General features: G+C 51.5%; 1 protein-coding gene across 2 annotated transcripts; it reads right to left on the bottom strand.

Moving 5' to 3' along the window:
• Positions 1–4579: 4579 nt before the first annotated feature.
• On the bottom strand, positions 4580–14288 carry PIRT (phosphoinositide interacting regulator of transient receptor potential channels). Of its 2 annotated transcripts, none has more exons than XM_065034512.1 (3): positions 14137–14288; positions 13417–13630; positions 4580–7985 (listed from the first exon to the last, which is right to left on the bottom strand). In XM_065034512.1, exons 2-3 carry the CDS (start codon positions 13417–13419, stop codon positions 7563–7565), a joined length of 426 nt encoding a protein of 141 aa, XP_064890584.1. In that variant the 5' UTR covers positions 13420–13630; positions 14137–14288; the 3' UTR covers positions 4580–7562. The 2 variants fall into 2 exon arrangements, with proteins under 2 accessions (XP_064890584.1, XP_021146195.1); XM_021290520.2 differs by having other exon boundaries at positions 13417–13535.
• Positions 14289–14780: the final 492 nt, after the last annotated feature.

The following is a 14780-nucleotide window of genomic DNA, read 5'->3' as shown; positions in this document are numbered from 1 at the left end:
AATGAATGTTGCTTCCCCAAGTTACATATTAGTCGGGAGCAGCAAGAATTTGGAAGTGGTCTGACAAAATCTTCGGCTAACAGGATTCAGTCAATATTTATTTAACAGCAGCATGTGGAGACAAACCCAAGAAGGAGCCTTCAAAGAGTTTGTCCTGTAGTGAAATTTGGATAATTCCCTGTAGTGTGGGCTGAGCTTTTGCAAATTATCTTCCCGAGGATGAACAGAAAACGGTGCTGCCTGATTGAGCAGCCCAGGACTATTAATGCACGGTGATCTCCAGCCCCAGCTCCGTGGCTCAGCCGCTGTTTGTGCCTGTGGCAATGAATTGCTCAAGAGACCATGAATGCAGGGACTGCAGATGAGCTCAGCTTTGGCAAGGGTGGGCAAACTCCCTCCTGTGGCGCCAGGGGACTTGGTTTTCTTCCAGAGCCAGCAGCTTCATGCGGGGTCAGAGCGTTCTGGAATGGGGTCTCAGCTGTGGGACACAGGGCTGCAGGAGTGAAGCTGCTCACTGAGTGCTCTCCTGCCAAGTCAGAGCATAGGAAGAGCTTCCTTGATGGAATAAAGCTCAGAGCAATTGATATTGAACCCTCAGGACACCTCCCTGGGAAACAATGGTAAAACCAGCACATCCCTCCCGCTCTTCACCAAAAGACACTGATTGATAGACACTGACTGATTGTACCTCTTCATACATCTGGGAAAGGAGCCCAGACATGATGGCTGGACAGGAATAACACTGATTTAGGAAAGTGTCCTTCCCCCAGCACACCTTCCCTGCTGACTCCTGGCTGGTGATGCTGATCCTCTGGAAAGCATCCCACAGAGGACAATGCCTCAAACCATCCCAGTGCATGGCGGGTTGGCATACAGTTACCTCTGCTGCAAGAAACTCCCACATTTTACAGGGTCCTTCGCATCCCTGACTAGGGGGAGATCAGCCCACCCAGGCCTCGATCCCGCACTCCCTGCTCAACTTTGTGCTGTGAACATAGAATCATAGAATCTCAGAAGGGTTTAGCTTGAAGGGACATTCCCAGCTCCCCCAGTGCCCCCCCTGCCATGAGCAGGGACATCTTCACCAGCTCAGGTTGCTCAGAGCCCAGTCCAGCCTGGCCTGGGATGTCTCCAGGGATGGTTCATCCACCACCTCTCTGGCCAACCTGGGCCAGGCTCTCACCACCCTCAGGGCCAACAATTTCTTCCTCATGTCCAGCCTGAACCTCCTTTAGTTTAAAACCATCATCCCTTGTCCTATCACAACAGGCCCTGTTGAAAGTCTGGCCCCATCTTCATTATCAGCCCCTTTTAAGTACAGAAAGGTTGCAGTAAGGTCTCTGTGGAGCCTTCTCTTCTCCAGGCTGAACAACCCGAACATCACTGAGCCCTGCCTGGCACACTGATTTGATGGGTACATGGCTATTGAAAGCTTTTCTGCAAGATCTGCAAGTGCTCCCCAGGAGCATCCAGCAGCCGGAGATGCTCCTGTGCTGTCCCATCTGTGAGAGCTGCGAGGCACGAGTGAGTGCTGGGGCAGGCACTGCTGTAAAATCACTGCAACAGCTTTAGCAGGCGAGAGCTGGCTGAGACTCGCACCCGCACGGTGAGCAGCCGCAGGGCTGATGAGCGCTGCAGCAGCAGTGCCCTGGGGACAGCTTATCTGCCCGCTCCTCTGCTGACCTGATGCAATCGGCCGTGCACAGCACTGCTCGCCTTGGGCAGCAGCTGCTTCCGCAGCACCGGCAACCAGCAAACAGACGTGTTGAGCTGTGGAATACACTGGCAGTGGTGGTTATACCGGCCTGTGATTTCCAGCCGCCCCTTCCCTACAGTGGAGATCAAAGACCCGAGTTAAGGCTGGATTCGGGGTAGAAGGTGGGCTGCTGGCTTATTCCAGCCTCAGGATCTGTGCAAAACTCAGCGTAATCCACAGGCTCACCAGCCCAAGGTGGGACCCTAAGGGCTGGTCCAGGCATGGGGGCAGGTGGGTTGCAGACCAGACCCCACAGCTGACACCCCACACCAAAAATACAAAAAAATCCTAAGGCAGGGGCCTCATTATTATTATTATATTCTGTGATTCTCAGCTGTTTCTTATGGGTGTCCTGGGGGTGCCCTACCCTGGCAGTTTGGGGGTGTGTGGCAGGACTGAGGATTCAGTCTGTGTTAAAACCAGGATGCAATAGCCAGTTCAGGAGCAGAGATTCCTTTCCATTCCTTTCCAGGGATTCTTACAGGAGAGTCTGGGAAGGAGACTGACATCTCTGAAGCCCCTGAACCTTTTGTGTCCACGGTGGTCTGGATGCTGCAAACCTTGTAATGCAGGACTGCATGGCCAGAGGCATTTTTGACCCTGAAAACACCCAGGTCATGGCAGCAACCACATCTGAGCAAGAAATAACCAGATTTACTGTCTCTGACATGGTTTGGGAGAAAGCCCAGCTTCAGCATTCTCTCTCACCTCTTTGCAAGTTTGAGGGGCCCAGCTGGAGCTTGTTTGCTCACATCTGCCTCTCGCAGCTTTCCTGAGCCCTTCTGAGCAGTGTCATGCTGCAGTCTGAGGTGGTTCAGTGGTTTCCAAGTGCCTAACACCTGGTACAGAGAGGAAGGATTGAGGGTTTTTGTAAGGTTTCAAACTCACTGCGAACATTGGGAGTCCATCTGAAAGTTATTACTCTCGTTACTGCTCATTAAGGACAGGGAAAGGCTGCTGCTGGCTTTGAGTGAGGGATGGGTGACCGTGGTTCGTCCCGGTGGGTCATCTGCTCCTTAGGGGGCAAGGAAGCACCAGCATCATTTCAAGGCTGAACTGGTGGCCTGGCTGATATCCAGATACAGCCGTGGAGCTGACATCCCAGCACAGACTTGGAACATGAGTCCTTGCAGCCCCATGAGCCCTTGGCCACATTTTTGGGGAGGAGCAGTGAGGGTGCTTAGGGGAATATGTGTTAGTATGTATGCTCACAGATACTGGTGGTCACCTTCTTCATTCCACAGTTAAATCATTTATACCCCAGAGGAGAGGGGTTAGTGTTAGTGCAACTCCCAGCAGCAGGTGAGATAAAACACAATATAACATCCTCAGAAAGATATATGCAGCACGGGTGTGCAGCATCTTTGGACAGGTTTATGATAACTTTTGTTAAAGCCCAGGAATGACAAAGCCATCACAGACAGCCTGTGGCAGGGCATCCTCGGCGGCAGAGCCTGCTCGGCAGGTTTGCTGGCACACTGACCTTTGAGATGCAGGAGAAACATTTCCTCTTTGAACTGCTCTGCACAGATAATGAATTTTGCAATGGATTTCCTGTTCTTTTTATAGAACAGGGGAAGCTGGCAGATCACATCGAAGCTTGCTTTAGTAAGAGCTAGATGTAATCATATTTTCTGATAATTTCTTAAAACATGGTTTTCTTTGATTTGATTGCATTGCACCAGGATTCAAACAGGCTTCAGTGGGAGCAGACAGGAATACTGAGGAGCAAACAGTGCTCTGCAGATGCATGGAAATGACCCAGAGTTGGGAACTGCCCTGTGATCAGATCAAAGGTCTCTGTAGCCCAGCGCTGTCTCCAGCAGTGGCAGGAGGAGGCAGCACACGAGCCCAGCCCTTTCTGCCATCTGCTCCCCGGGGACTTCCCCGGCATCCACCCTTGTTGTGTTACAGAAGTCAGAGGACGCATTCCTCTCCATTGTTTCCACCGCCTCTTTTTCCATCTGCTGTCCGCAAACCCATTTGGAACCCACGGATACCCTCTGCAACCTTCCACATCACTGGGATGTAGGAGTTCACTGGTCCCACAGCACAGAGGCAGGATTTCACTTTTCAGCAGCCCTGTGAGGTTTTGCTGGGGTACAATAGGGCATGTGTTTTATGTTAGCTCCTGATGAAAACCTTGTGACCAACCCCCAGGATATCCTGCATCTCTGTTTCCCTAAGTAGCTCCAGCTCAGCCTCTCTCACTTCAGGTGAATTTTTTGAACATTTTCTGGTGCTGGGAGCTCTTTGCATTGCAGGCACAAATGCAAAGTCCACCCACATTCCTGGGAGTAATCAGGCATTTATATCCCATGCAATAAAGAGGAGAGTTGCCAGTCTGTCACTGGACTTTCATCTGCATGTTGGACTTGGAGTTGTTAATCTAGCTTTCCCTTCAATTAATATTTCTCTCCCTTTACCTCTGTCCCCTCAGAGAGCCAGGCAGCAAATGGTAAGGTCCACCTGATGAATCTCCCCTCCTCTTCCTAGCAATCTTAACTGATCCCTGGGCTTTTACTCCCACCTGGGCAGATTCCATCCTCTTGCCGGGTTCTTTCCTGTGCCACCCCTATGCTCCTCACACCTCAGAGGTGCACACTGAGCATATCAACAGGCCTGAGAACCTCATCTAGGGCACATGGCCAGCACCCAAACAAACCTGCAGCTCCAGCCCCACTCTTCCTCCTCCCCACATCCCAAGTGAGCCCCCTGTACGGTGGCCCTGGATGCCACACCATCATCCGTCCCAAACACCTCCCAACGCAGCCTCCCCCATCTATCAGCAGCACAAAACAACACGTGAGACCAGAGCAGAAGTACTTTGAGATTTTTTTGCTTTAATTAAACCTAATATTTGTATTATAAATGACCAGTCTGGAATCCCATTAGATTCTTGGTCTCAGTGACATCATATTAACATTTCACTGACTGTCTCCTTATTCTTGGTCACGAGCCATGGAGAGCAGGACCCCTGCTCCCTCTCTCTGTGCTATTTGGTGCATCAAGTCCTGCTCTCACATTCCTTCGGACAGCAAAAAGTCTCTCACCACAGCAGAGCTGTTTGCAGCTGGGACAATTTCCAGCTGCCTCCTCCAGACTGTGCAGTTTTAGGACACCCATCTGGGACCAGATCTGCAGGCTGGAGCCAGATGGGACATGCTGACGCTCTTCAGTTACTCCATGATCTCCCCCTCATGAGTCTTTTGACTGCAGCTGCACCCTGAGCAGGAGTTTCAGGCAAATGTTCTCTGCCCATTGTAGCTAAATCAATACAGACTTCTGCCTAGTGCCAAGCCAGGACTGCAAAAGCAAGCAAATCATTGCATTGCATGACGAATGGCTGAGGAATAAATGGCGGTTCACTGGGTCCGGTGCCAGATGATATACCTTGCACACTCCATTCACAAGTCTCGTACCAGCTGGCCAGGGACACATGTTTGCACTAGCCAGGAATTGAAACTCAGGTCCAGGCTGAGCCTGGGGCAAAGGGCTGTGTGATGCTCCTAATGCAGCTGTGCCAGCTGCCAGGCTGGGAGTTGCCTCCTCAAACTCTCCCAGCAGTGGTGGATGAGGTCTCCAGGTGCCTGGGAGTGGCCATCCTTGGTCACACACTGTGGGAGCCTGGCAGAAGTGGCAAGGTGAGCCCGAGCTCCCTGGTTAATTGTGTCAGCCAGACTGTGGTGGCACAAATGCTTCCACTTGAAGGTTTTGGGCCACGGGCATCTTGGACCACATTTACAGGCAAACATGCTGATGTAGCATCAATTTCAGATATAAGGGAGCTCAGCCAGAGATGATCTGGAGGAAGTTAAATATTTCCCCCCAGGGAATCAACTCTTGGCTCCGAACACGGTGCACACAGCTACAGTTTCATGGTCCTTGACTACAGTGAATGCTCCCTTTTAATTGACCAGCTGGGTGCCTGCTGGCCGGGAGCAGCAGGATCAGATACCCTCTGCTTTTGCCATGTCTCCTGATGCTATGCAGAGCTTCCAGCATGTCTGGCAAATTAGGGGGCTTGAAGGGATTGCGGCTCTAGGATGTTGAAGAGGCTGAAAGCACAAACTGATTTTGAAAAAAGTAGGCAAAACAGGAGGAGCTGGGCATGCTGGCCATACAAGTGACCATTAGACAGTGGTCTGGAGCAACCTCTGGCTTGGCTCTGAGCTGCTGGGAGGTGGACATAAACCAGGAGCAGAACCACTGTCTGTATGCCCCATTCCTTGTGGTTTGCTCTGGCTTTCCTTGGGAGCTGTTGGTAGATGTGGGATACTGGGTTAGAGAAATCTGAGGGCTTACATGAGCTTCCTCTCATCAGAGGCTGATGGAGTTTATCATACCCTGCGTGTTTGAAACCAAAGGGTGAACACATTGCAAATCCTCTCAGTGGACCCCCTGCAAACATCTCTTCCTCCCACAGCACTTGGAAGAACAAGGAGCTGCCTTGGCTTCCCCATGGGGGTGCAGACTACAGAGAGGAGCTCGCTGGGGTCCCCTCTGTTCCTCTTCTTCTGATCAGCATCGACCACATCCTCACCCAGCAGCGGGTGCTTGCTCTGCTGGGGAGTCTCACTGGGCCGATGAGGGACTGCTGTGGGATCCAGGCTGGATCAGCGCTTCCAAAAAATCAGACTCTCATCAGTGCCTGAACCCAAAATTAGAGCCTGGACATTATGGGCCTGTGTATATCAACTCAGATTGTGCTGTGCAGAGTGAGATCAGTTCTTCAGACTGAAAATGTTGTGTTTCAAATTTGTCTTTTAAAGTAAATCAGGCCTCCTGAAAATATAAAATTAAAGCCCAAACCATGTGGAAAGGATCCGTGCCTTCCTTGGTGAATTGCCTCAGGACACATATTTATTAAGGGCAGAATTACAAAGTGGTGGAGATAACAAACCTGTCTCGCTTGCTTGTGGTCCAGTTGTGGTCCCATGAATAGGCTGATGGTTCAGGTTTACGGGTGTTTCTGGTGGACATCAGTGCAAATGCAGAGATGCTGCAAACCGACTTTGCCTCTGCAGGCTTGGAGGAACAGCCTTTCTTCAACACCCTCTGACAGCGGGAGCCAAAAAATGTTGCTTGTGATGCTGATCCTTGCCTTGACCCTTTGGAGCAACAAAAAATGCTTGTGAGTGCTCCAGTTGGAGCAAGGAGTGAGCTCCAGTTTGCAGCCATGTCTCAGCCAGCCGTCAAAACAGCTCAATAACAGGAAAGTCATCACCACAGATGTCCACGTAGAGGACATCTGGTCCTCTACGCTTTGGTGATGTGTGATTCCTCTTCTGGTGGCTGTTTGTGAAACAAAGCACCCTGGAACTATGTTATCCTGCTTCTCCTCTCCACCGACCCTTGGCAAACCACCTCTGGCCTCCCAGTTTCTACATGTGAGCTGCGGTTTGCAGTCAGCAATGTTCACCCTTTATCCACCCTTTGTAGTCAGCTGGCTCCTCTCTGCTGACATATCTTGCAGAAGCTACTGGTGGAGCTACTTAGGAGCTTTGCTTTTCCTGGTATGTGATACTGTGTTGCTCATCGGACAAAAGGGAGATGCAGTGAGCTTGGACCTGCCTTGCTGGACTGAGCTGCAAAATCTTGCTCTCTCTTTTTCTGGAATTACTTGGAATGAAATACAAAGTTCATTTTCACACCAGAGACTAGTACAGTGCATTTCACCTGTAGGGAAGAGACTTACTGGGATGAAATCCTCTAGGATAGTACAAGAATGTGTTTCTTTTTATGGCTAACCGACAGAGGTGGGTAGAAGGGTGCAGAGCTTTCCTGGGAAGGTCCTGGGCTGCCTTCAGCGATTAAAGAAGAAGGACTTGAGGCTTTGCAGAAACTGTGACTTTTGTCTCAGTTTCTGCTTCTTCCGGATGATGGGGATCCACACAAGGCCACAAACGAGAAGCATCAGTCCCAAGGACAGGAAAGCTGGGCCACACATTTTGTAAACGTTTTTGTTCTCAATTAGGAAGCAAGACAGGCTGGTGATGACCGTCCCAATGAGGAAGATGGCTGCCCCAACAGACACAACAATGAAGGGCTTGTGGTATATGTCCCACTTGCTTCTGGATGCGCTGGTCCAGACAGACTCACTCCGGGAGCTGATGCAGAGGGTGCTGGCCGTGTTACTGGTCAGCAGCTCCTTGGACTGAGGAGACTTCTCACTCCCATCAGGGCTCTTGGGGGGAATTTCCATGGTTACGGGATCTGAGGACGAGACCTGAGATGGACAAAAGAGAAAGAACAGAGCATGGCTAGTGATGGAGGATGGATTGTTGGGTGCTTTGCATTTGGTCATTAATCAGTGCTAAGTCACATGAAGGTGGAGAAGGCTTTGTGGTTCACTGCAGCAGAGAAGAGCATCACACCTGAGAGCAATGAAACACAGGAATAGGCAGCAGGGTTCTGCAGGACTGGACTGAGGGTGCCTGCAGAGATCCACTGCCCACCCAGGGACAGTGAACTCTACCATACCTGTCCTGATACCTTCCAGCTCACTGCCTTCCAGCTCACCAGCTTCCAGCTCCCACAGGGGTTCAGTGGTGGGATGGCTCCATGCCCACAGAGACCCACTGCCCTGAGCCTCCCAGGGCTCTTGGCTGCTTCCAGGGGAGTATCAGGATGCTGTGAGCAGGGCTGGTGAAGCTGCCTGTGGGGAGGAGCTCTGTGTCTCCAGATCTGTTTTCATTCTCAGATCCCAATTTACACCTCAGCACCTTGTGGCATAATCATGCCTCCCTCTTGCAGGTGGGGAAAGTGAGGCACAGGTGTGCCACGTCAGGATGGCTCAGCGGGAGGGCAGAAAGCAGGCTCCCATGGGCTGGGTGTTTCCTTCAGGCCCCTGGGGCTGGATGTTCCTCACTGCCACATCCAGCCCAGACACGTCAGCCTTGTAGCAGCTGCAGCACAGGAGCTTCTCATTTCCTATCGAAGTGCCCAGAAATGCTTGTCACACAGGAAATGTTTCTCCAGCTGTAGGCTGGGGCAGGCTGCTGTGGGAGGGCTCTTGGGCTCGGTAGCAGGAGCACACCAAAACTCTGCTTTGCCATGGGTGGATCAGCAGCATGGCTTTTTGAGGCATTATTTTTTCACCAGCTCAAGGAAGAAATACATTTTCCCAGAAACGAAGTGCCTTTAGCACGGAGAAAGCATTATGGTAAATGAGAAGGGTCAAGCATTATGTTAACCACTATTTCCTCGGGGCTCTGCTGAGGAGACAAGGGAAGGAGGCTGGATCAGGGAGTGCTCCTGATGCACATGAGCATCTACCAGGGCTGGGGAGGGTGGGAGAGGCTGGAGATATGTAATCAGATTGATTTTTTTTTTTTTTGCAAAATGAACTCTGCCTGAGCTGCCAGGTTTTCTCCCAAGGCCTCAGTGGTGTCAGGGGGCTGGGACTGACCAGTCCTCTGCCAGGACCTCTGGCTATGGTGAGACCCCCTGCAGTGCTGGTCCAGCTCTGGGTCCTCAGCACAGGACACACATGGACCTGCTGGAGAGGGGCCAGAGGAGCCACAGGAATGACCTGAGGCTGGAGCAGCTCTGCTGGAGGACAGGCTGAGAGAGCTGGGGGGTTCAGCTGGAGAAGAGAAGCTCTGGGGAGACCTTATTGCAGCCTTTCAGTGCTCAAAAGCGGCTGAGAAGAAAGATGGGGACAGACTTTTGAGCAGGGCCTGTTGTGATAGGACAAGGGGTGATGGTTTTAAACTAAAGGAGGGAGATTCAGGCTAGACATGAGGAAGGAATTGTTGGCCCTGAGGGTGGTGAGAGCCTGGCCCAGGTTGGCCAGAGAGGTGGTGGATGAACCATCCCAGGAGACATCCCAGGCCAGGCTGGACGGGGCTCTGAGCAACCTGAGCTGGTGAAGATGTCCCTGCTCATGGCAGGGGGGGCACTGGGGGAGCTGGGGAGGTCCCTTCAACCCAAACTATTTATGATTCTATGATCTTGAGGGTCTCTTCCAACTAAAATGATTCTATGATTCTGTGATTCTATCAGGGTGATACTGGGCTGCATTTGTACACTGTGTGTGCCACGGGAAGGCCCATGGCTGCAGCGGGCAGCAACCAGGTGTAGATGAGATGAGCATGAAGCCTGGTGGCACCAGCTCGTTTCCCGTTGCTGCTAATCAATATCAGAGCACACACCATGTAAGTGCAGCTGCACAGAGACTGCAAAGCTGGCAGAGTTCCAGAGGCACCAATTTTAAGGAAAACTGCCCATATTTGGGCCATAATGGGCCCAGTGCCCATCTAGGAATGCTGATGGCTGGATGCCAGCCAGCACCTCCCTAATTCTTTCACCTGTGTCCCCTGCCAAGGTTTGTGGTTTCTTCTGAAAAGAGACAGATGTAATTTTTCAATTTAGTCCCCACAGCACAAACACTGTTACAGAAGCGCAGATCTGGTGGTATCAGTGTATTTTGTAATATATCAGGTTTGCCAATCTTAGGCCAACAAGCAAAAACAAAAGCCAAGCGCAATGGACATGATTCACATCCCTCCCATCCACAGCTTTACCTCGTTCTGGACAGATGTGGGCATTTCTGCCATCCTGATATAACTTCTAGAGCACTTAATGATGATCAACCACTTGACAAGGCAAGTAAGTCTGGTCACAGAAGCAAGCTCTAGTTTCTCTGCTTCTCTTCCTTTTGAGTTGCTAACCCTATCTCTGCAAGCTGGGCTGACTGAAGTGGAACATGCTGACCCCTTGGCTTTGCAGAAGCACGAGCTGCCATGAGATGTTATTTTGATGGCTACAGCTGTGTTAGACATGCAGGTGATCAGGCACAGCTTCCCCTGCTGTCAGTGAGGTGATGCAGCTCACCTCACCGTTCCCGTAAGCTGCGGCTTCGGGCAGTGACAGGCTCCTCAGACAAAAACCAAATCCTGACAGCAATGTCCAGTGTCCTGGCGAGACAGGCTGGCTCTGAATGGGCCAGAACCTTTACTCTGCTTCCACCTATACAACCCACCCCGGAGTCAGACCTGTCCTCAAAAAAAACCCCACCAGCTACAGTTTTGCAGCGATGTGTCCAGATCCCGGATAACTTCTTGCTTGGCTAGTGTGTGCAGCCTGTCCACCAGCTCCCCTGCTCATAGCATTGTTGGGTTGTGGCCTCCCCTCTTCCAGCTCAAATCTCTTACAACGATCTTCCTGAAATTTCATCCTGGGTAGTCATGTCATTTCTTGTCTTTCTTGTTGTAACATCCATTGCAGAGAGGTTTTATGATCGAGCCACTGTATAATTTGAATTTGGCTTTGTGGTTGGAAATTTGCTTTCTTCTCTGGAATAATGCCCAGCTCTCATATCTCAGCAGTCTAATGCAGTCTGCTCTGCTTCAGCTCTCAGGGACCCCATTCCCTGCTCACCTGCGTGCTGCCACCCTCCCTCCCCATCCAGGGCTACTCTGAGCTCTTCAGAGCACATTCCTCTTCATTTTGCAGAGCACTAATGTCAGGCTCCTGCAGGAACTATTGTCTTCCTTTCAGATTTGCATTTACACTAGAGTGGATTGTTTTCCCTCCTTTGATTTTCTCGCATAGCCATCCCTCCCACCACATTTCCCAGACCCCGATCAATTTTCTGGGACTTCTGGCAGAGCATGCCTTTTTGGTCACACTTTTCTCTATGTTGGGTTCTCTTCCTCTAACTTATATACTCTGCTTTGTATTTCTGTCTGTGTTTTTGCATTAGGCTCTGTGTGTTTTTCCCACAGTTAGCTGGTGAACGATTTCACTCCCTGCAAGTGGCCGGAGTTTGTTTGCGTGCACTGCATGTATCTGCAGCTCTTGGGAGAGCTAATGCGATTTCAGTTTCTGCTCTGCCCAAGTTCCATCCCTAATTCCTCACAGAGTGCTAATACTTGAAGATGCGATGGCTGTACTGAGCAGCCTGGCAGGATAATGCTATCAGATTTCTCCCAATTTTTAAAATCATTATTGTTGTAAGGAGAGCATTAGCAGATGACTGTTTGCTGGCTTGAAAATGCCTCCAGAGCATATCTCGGGTTTCAGATCTGATGTGCTGCTGCTGCCTCTGAAATCTTGGGCAGTGGAGATAATACAGGGGTCTTGCTTTTCCCCCTCCATAAGGAAGAGCCTCATGTGATTCTATTTTGCCTCCCTTTCCTCCTCCAGTGCTCTGTGTGGTGACTTTCATTTTTGAGGGGGGAGACACACTGTTGTCAGCCTGCTGGGGACCCCCGTGGCTCCTGCTCTCCTAAACCAGGTTCACTTCTAGCCCTATACACCTCTGGGAATCAAACCTCATGGAAAATAATGTTTTGAGGAAAAGGCAAAGTGAACCCTGTACTCCTTGGATGTGGCTTGCTTTGATTTAAGCTGAAGGGAAGCAAAAAGACCAGCCTGGCTTGAGGGACAGGCCTGGATGGTTTTTTTTGGAAGGCTCAGACCCTGCCAGCCATCCCCAAGCAGACAACACAAGCGAGCTCTGGTCTGCCTGGCACCAGTACAACCATTGGGTTTGGGTGAACGGCAACTCCAGTGCTCTGGAGCAGTTGTGTGGGTCACCTGAACATGTCCACATGTTTCTCCCACCTGTCCCCGACCTGGCTGCCTGAGATCTAGAAACTGCCCCACCAAAGCCCTGGGCTGTTCCACAGAGGGGGACCCGCAGACTGTCCCCACTGCCCCATGGCTCTCTGGGGTTTCCAGTGGCCTCCAGATGGCTTGGGATGGTCCCCTGGCAACCAGCAGCATCAGGTGCTCTGCAAAGTCTTGGGGTGAGACCCAAAGGGTTCATTTGTCCTCCAGCCAGAAGATGTGTCCTGCCTGCAGCTCCAATGGGTGGGCAGCAAAGTCCTTGCTGGTGGGTCCCAGCTGTGAGGAAACCATAATGTTGGGGAATGCCGGAAAACTGAGAAGTGCTTCTTTGGGCATGTTTTTTCTTGCTGCTCTGGGGTGTCTCAGTCTGACTGTTTAATCAGTCCTGATGTTTAACCTCAGTAAAGGACCATCCCCAGATGACAGCTGTGGGCCCTCATTTGCCAGGAGAAGGGAACAGCTGCTCAGAGGACTCAGCTCTGACTGTGGATGGGTGGGAAGGGAGGTTGCTGCACTGACGGACATGGACATGCATTTGCAGAAATTTTTTGTTAGATGCTTAGCACTGGCCAATTTTAACTGAGAGTGGCTCTTAATCAGGTACAAAGTGAATAGGAATCATATGATTCCTACATATCCCACAGCCATAGAATCACAGAATCATGGAATCATTTTGGTTGGAAAAGACCTTTAAGATCATTGAGTCTAACTGTCAACCCAACACTGTCACTAAACCATGTCCCTGAAAACCTTATCTCTGTTTTTGTTCAACTCCTCCAGGGATGGTGACTCCACCACTGCCCTCAGCAGCCTGTTCCAGGAGTAAGATGTGTATATATAATATGTTCAGTGCCCGAGGTCCCCAAGAATCTGAGTAAGCTGGGGACTGGGGGGCTGCTTCAGTGGAGCTGGAGGACCTGCCCAGCCTGCATCCATCCTTCAAAGACCTCAAGCCCAGCAGCTGCACATCTTTCTTGGGGGACCTGCACATAGGGAGGTGCTGATGGGGAGCAGCAGTTCCTTGTGCAGGTGTCGGGGCAGGGAATCCCTGGGAATGGTCCCAGTGCCGAGAGCCCACTCACCATGCTGTGCCTCAGTTGTCCCAGCTGTCACTGGTGGTGGTGTCTCGCTGCAGAGGTGAGGTGGCCGTTTGCACTAGGCATCCCCTGAGCATGCCATGGAGGAACCCAGTCACCAGCTCCTGTGGGCACAAGAGGAGCAGCTCAGCGTATCCAGCCTTTTGTAGCTGTGTGTCAGCCTGAAAAGGACTGAATCCTTCCGGCTGAGCGGGCTCTGCTGTGGGAGAAGACACAGAGAGTTGTTTCGGTGCCGGACTTGAGAGCTAAAGCCCCATCCTCTCTGCTCCTGTCCCCACACCCCTGCTTGCCCCGGGGTGAGGAGCAGGCTGGCCGGGGCTACCTGGGCAGCCACCTCTGCAAGACAGGCTGGTTCTGCTCTGAGAACAGAGGTGGAGAAATAAGGCAATGTCAGGGGATTTCACATCACCTATAAGGCCCACCAGATCTTCAATGTAAATTGGGACTGAGCCAGTGTCTGTTTGCTGGGGTGGTGGAGCTGGGTTGGGCCCAGCACCTGCATCCCTTGGGAGCAGCTTCTCCACATCACACAGAGTTTGGACAGCCCCAGCAACACACTCAGGGGTCTTGCTGAGCAAAAAAACATTTGCAGTAAGTCCCTTTTTGGGGCTCAGCAAGAGGATGACCCCCAGCCTTGTTGTGCTGCTTCCCCTCTCCCCTTCCACCACTCCCAGAGCCAAACCCATGGAAACCCATCCTACTTACGTGGTGAATGGTGAGGGATAGCTGCCCACCCCACCGGCTGTGGGACAAGCTGCAGGTCTTGCTCTCCTAAGCCAGGCTCACCCCGAGCCCCACACTCCTCTGGATGTTGCCTACTGAGCTCTGTTAAGAGTCTAATAAACAATGGAGCGTATCCCAGCTCTGATGAGCTCACCAGCCCATCAGTATATTGTTTAACTCTTTGTTTCCCTGCCTCAGGCCTCTGTCAGGCTGACTTCCAGGCTGGAACCTGGGAGGGATTGATAAAAGGCCACAGTTTGGGAGGCAGTCCAGCAGTGGGGCAGGGGGGTCGGCGCTTGGAGCAGAGATCCTGGACAGGGGCTGTTGCTGATCCAGGCTTGGATCATCGGCAAGCTCCTGCAACATCTCTGGGCTGCAGTTTCTGTGCTGTCCAAGCAGCGGATCATAGCTGGTGTCTGCAAAGTACTTTGAGGATCCTTGTTGAGACATTAGAGGGTTGCAAGATATTAGCAATTAGCTAGTAATTAACATCCCGAGCCCATTACAAGGAAGGGAATGGAAGAGGGAGGTGGCTCTGGCATACTCTCTCCTTTCACAAACCCACAGCCAAACTTTAACACCCTGTGGTAGTTGCATATCCCCCCCTGCCCCGAGATCCGGAGCCT

The sequence above is a fragment of the Columba livia genome, chromosome 18 (assembly GCF_036013475.1).
Source record: "Columba livia isolate bColLiv1 breed racing homer chromosome 18, bColLiv1.pat.W.v2, whole genome shotgun sequence".
Taxonomy (NCBI): Eukaryota; Metazoa; Chordata; class Aves; order Columbiformes; family Columbidae; genus Columba; species Columba livia.
This window is presented reverse-complemented; position numbering and strand designations above follow the sequence as displayed.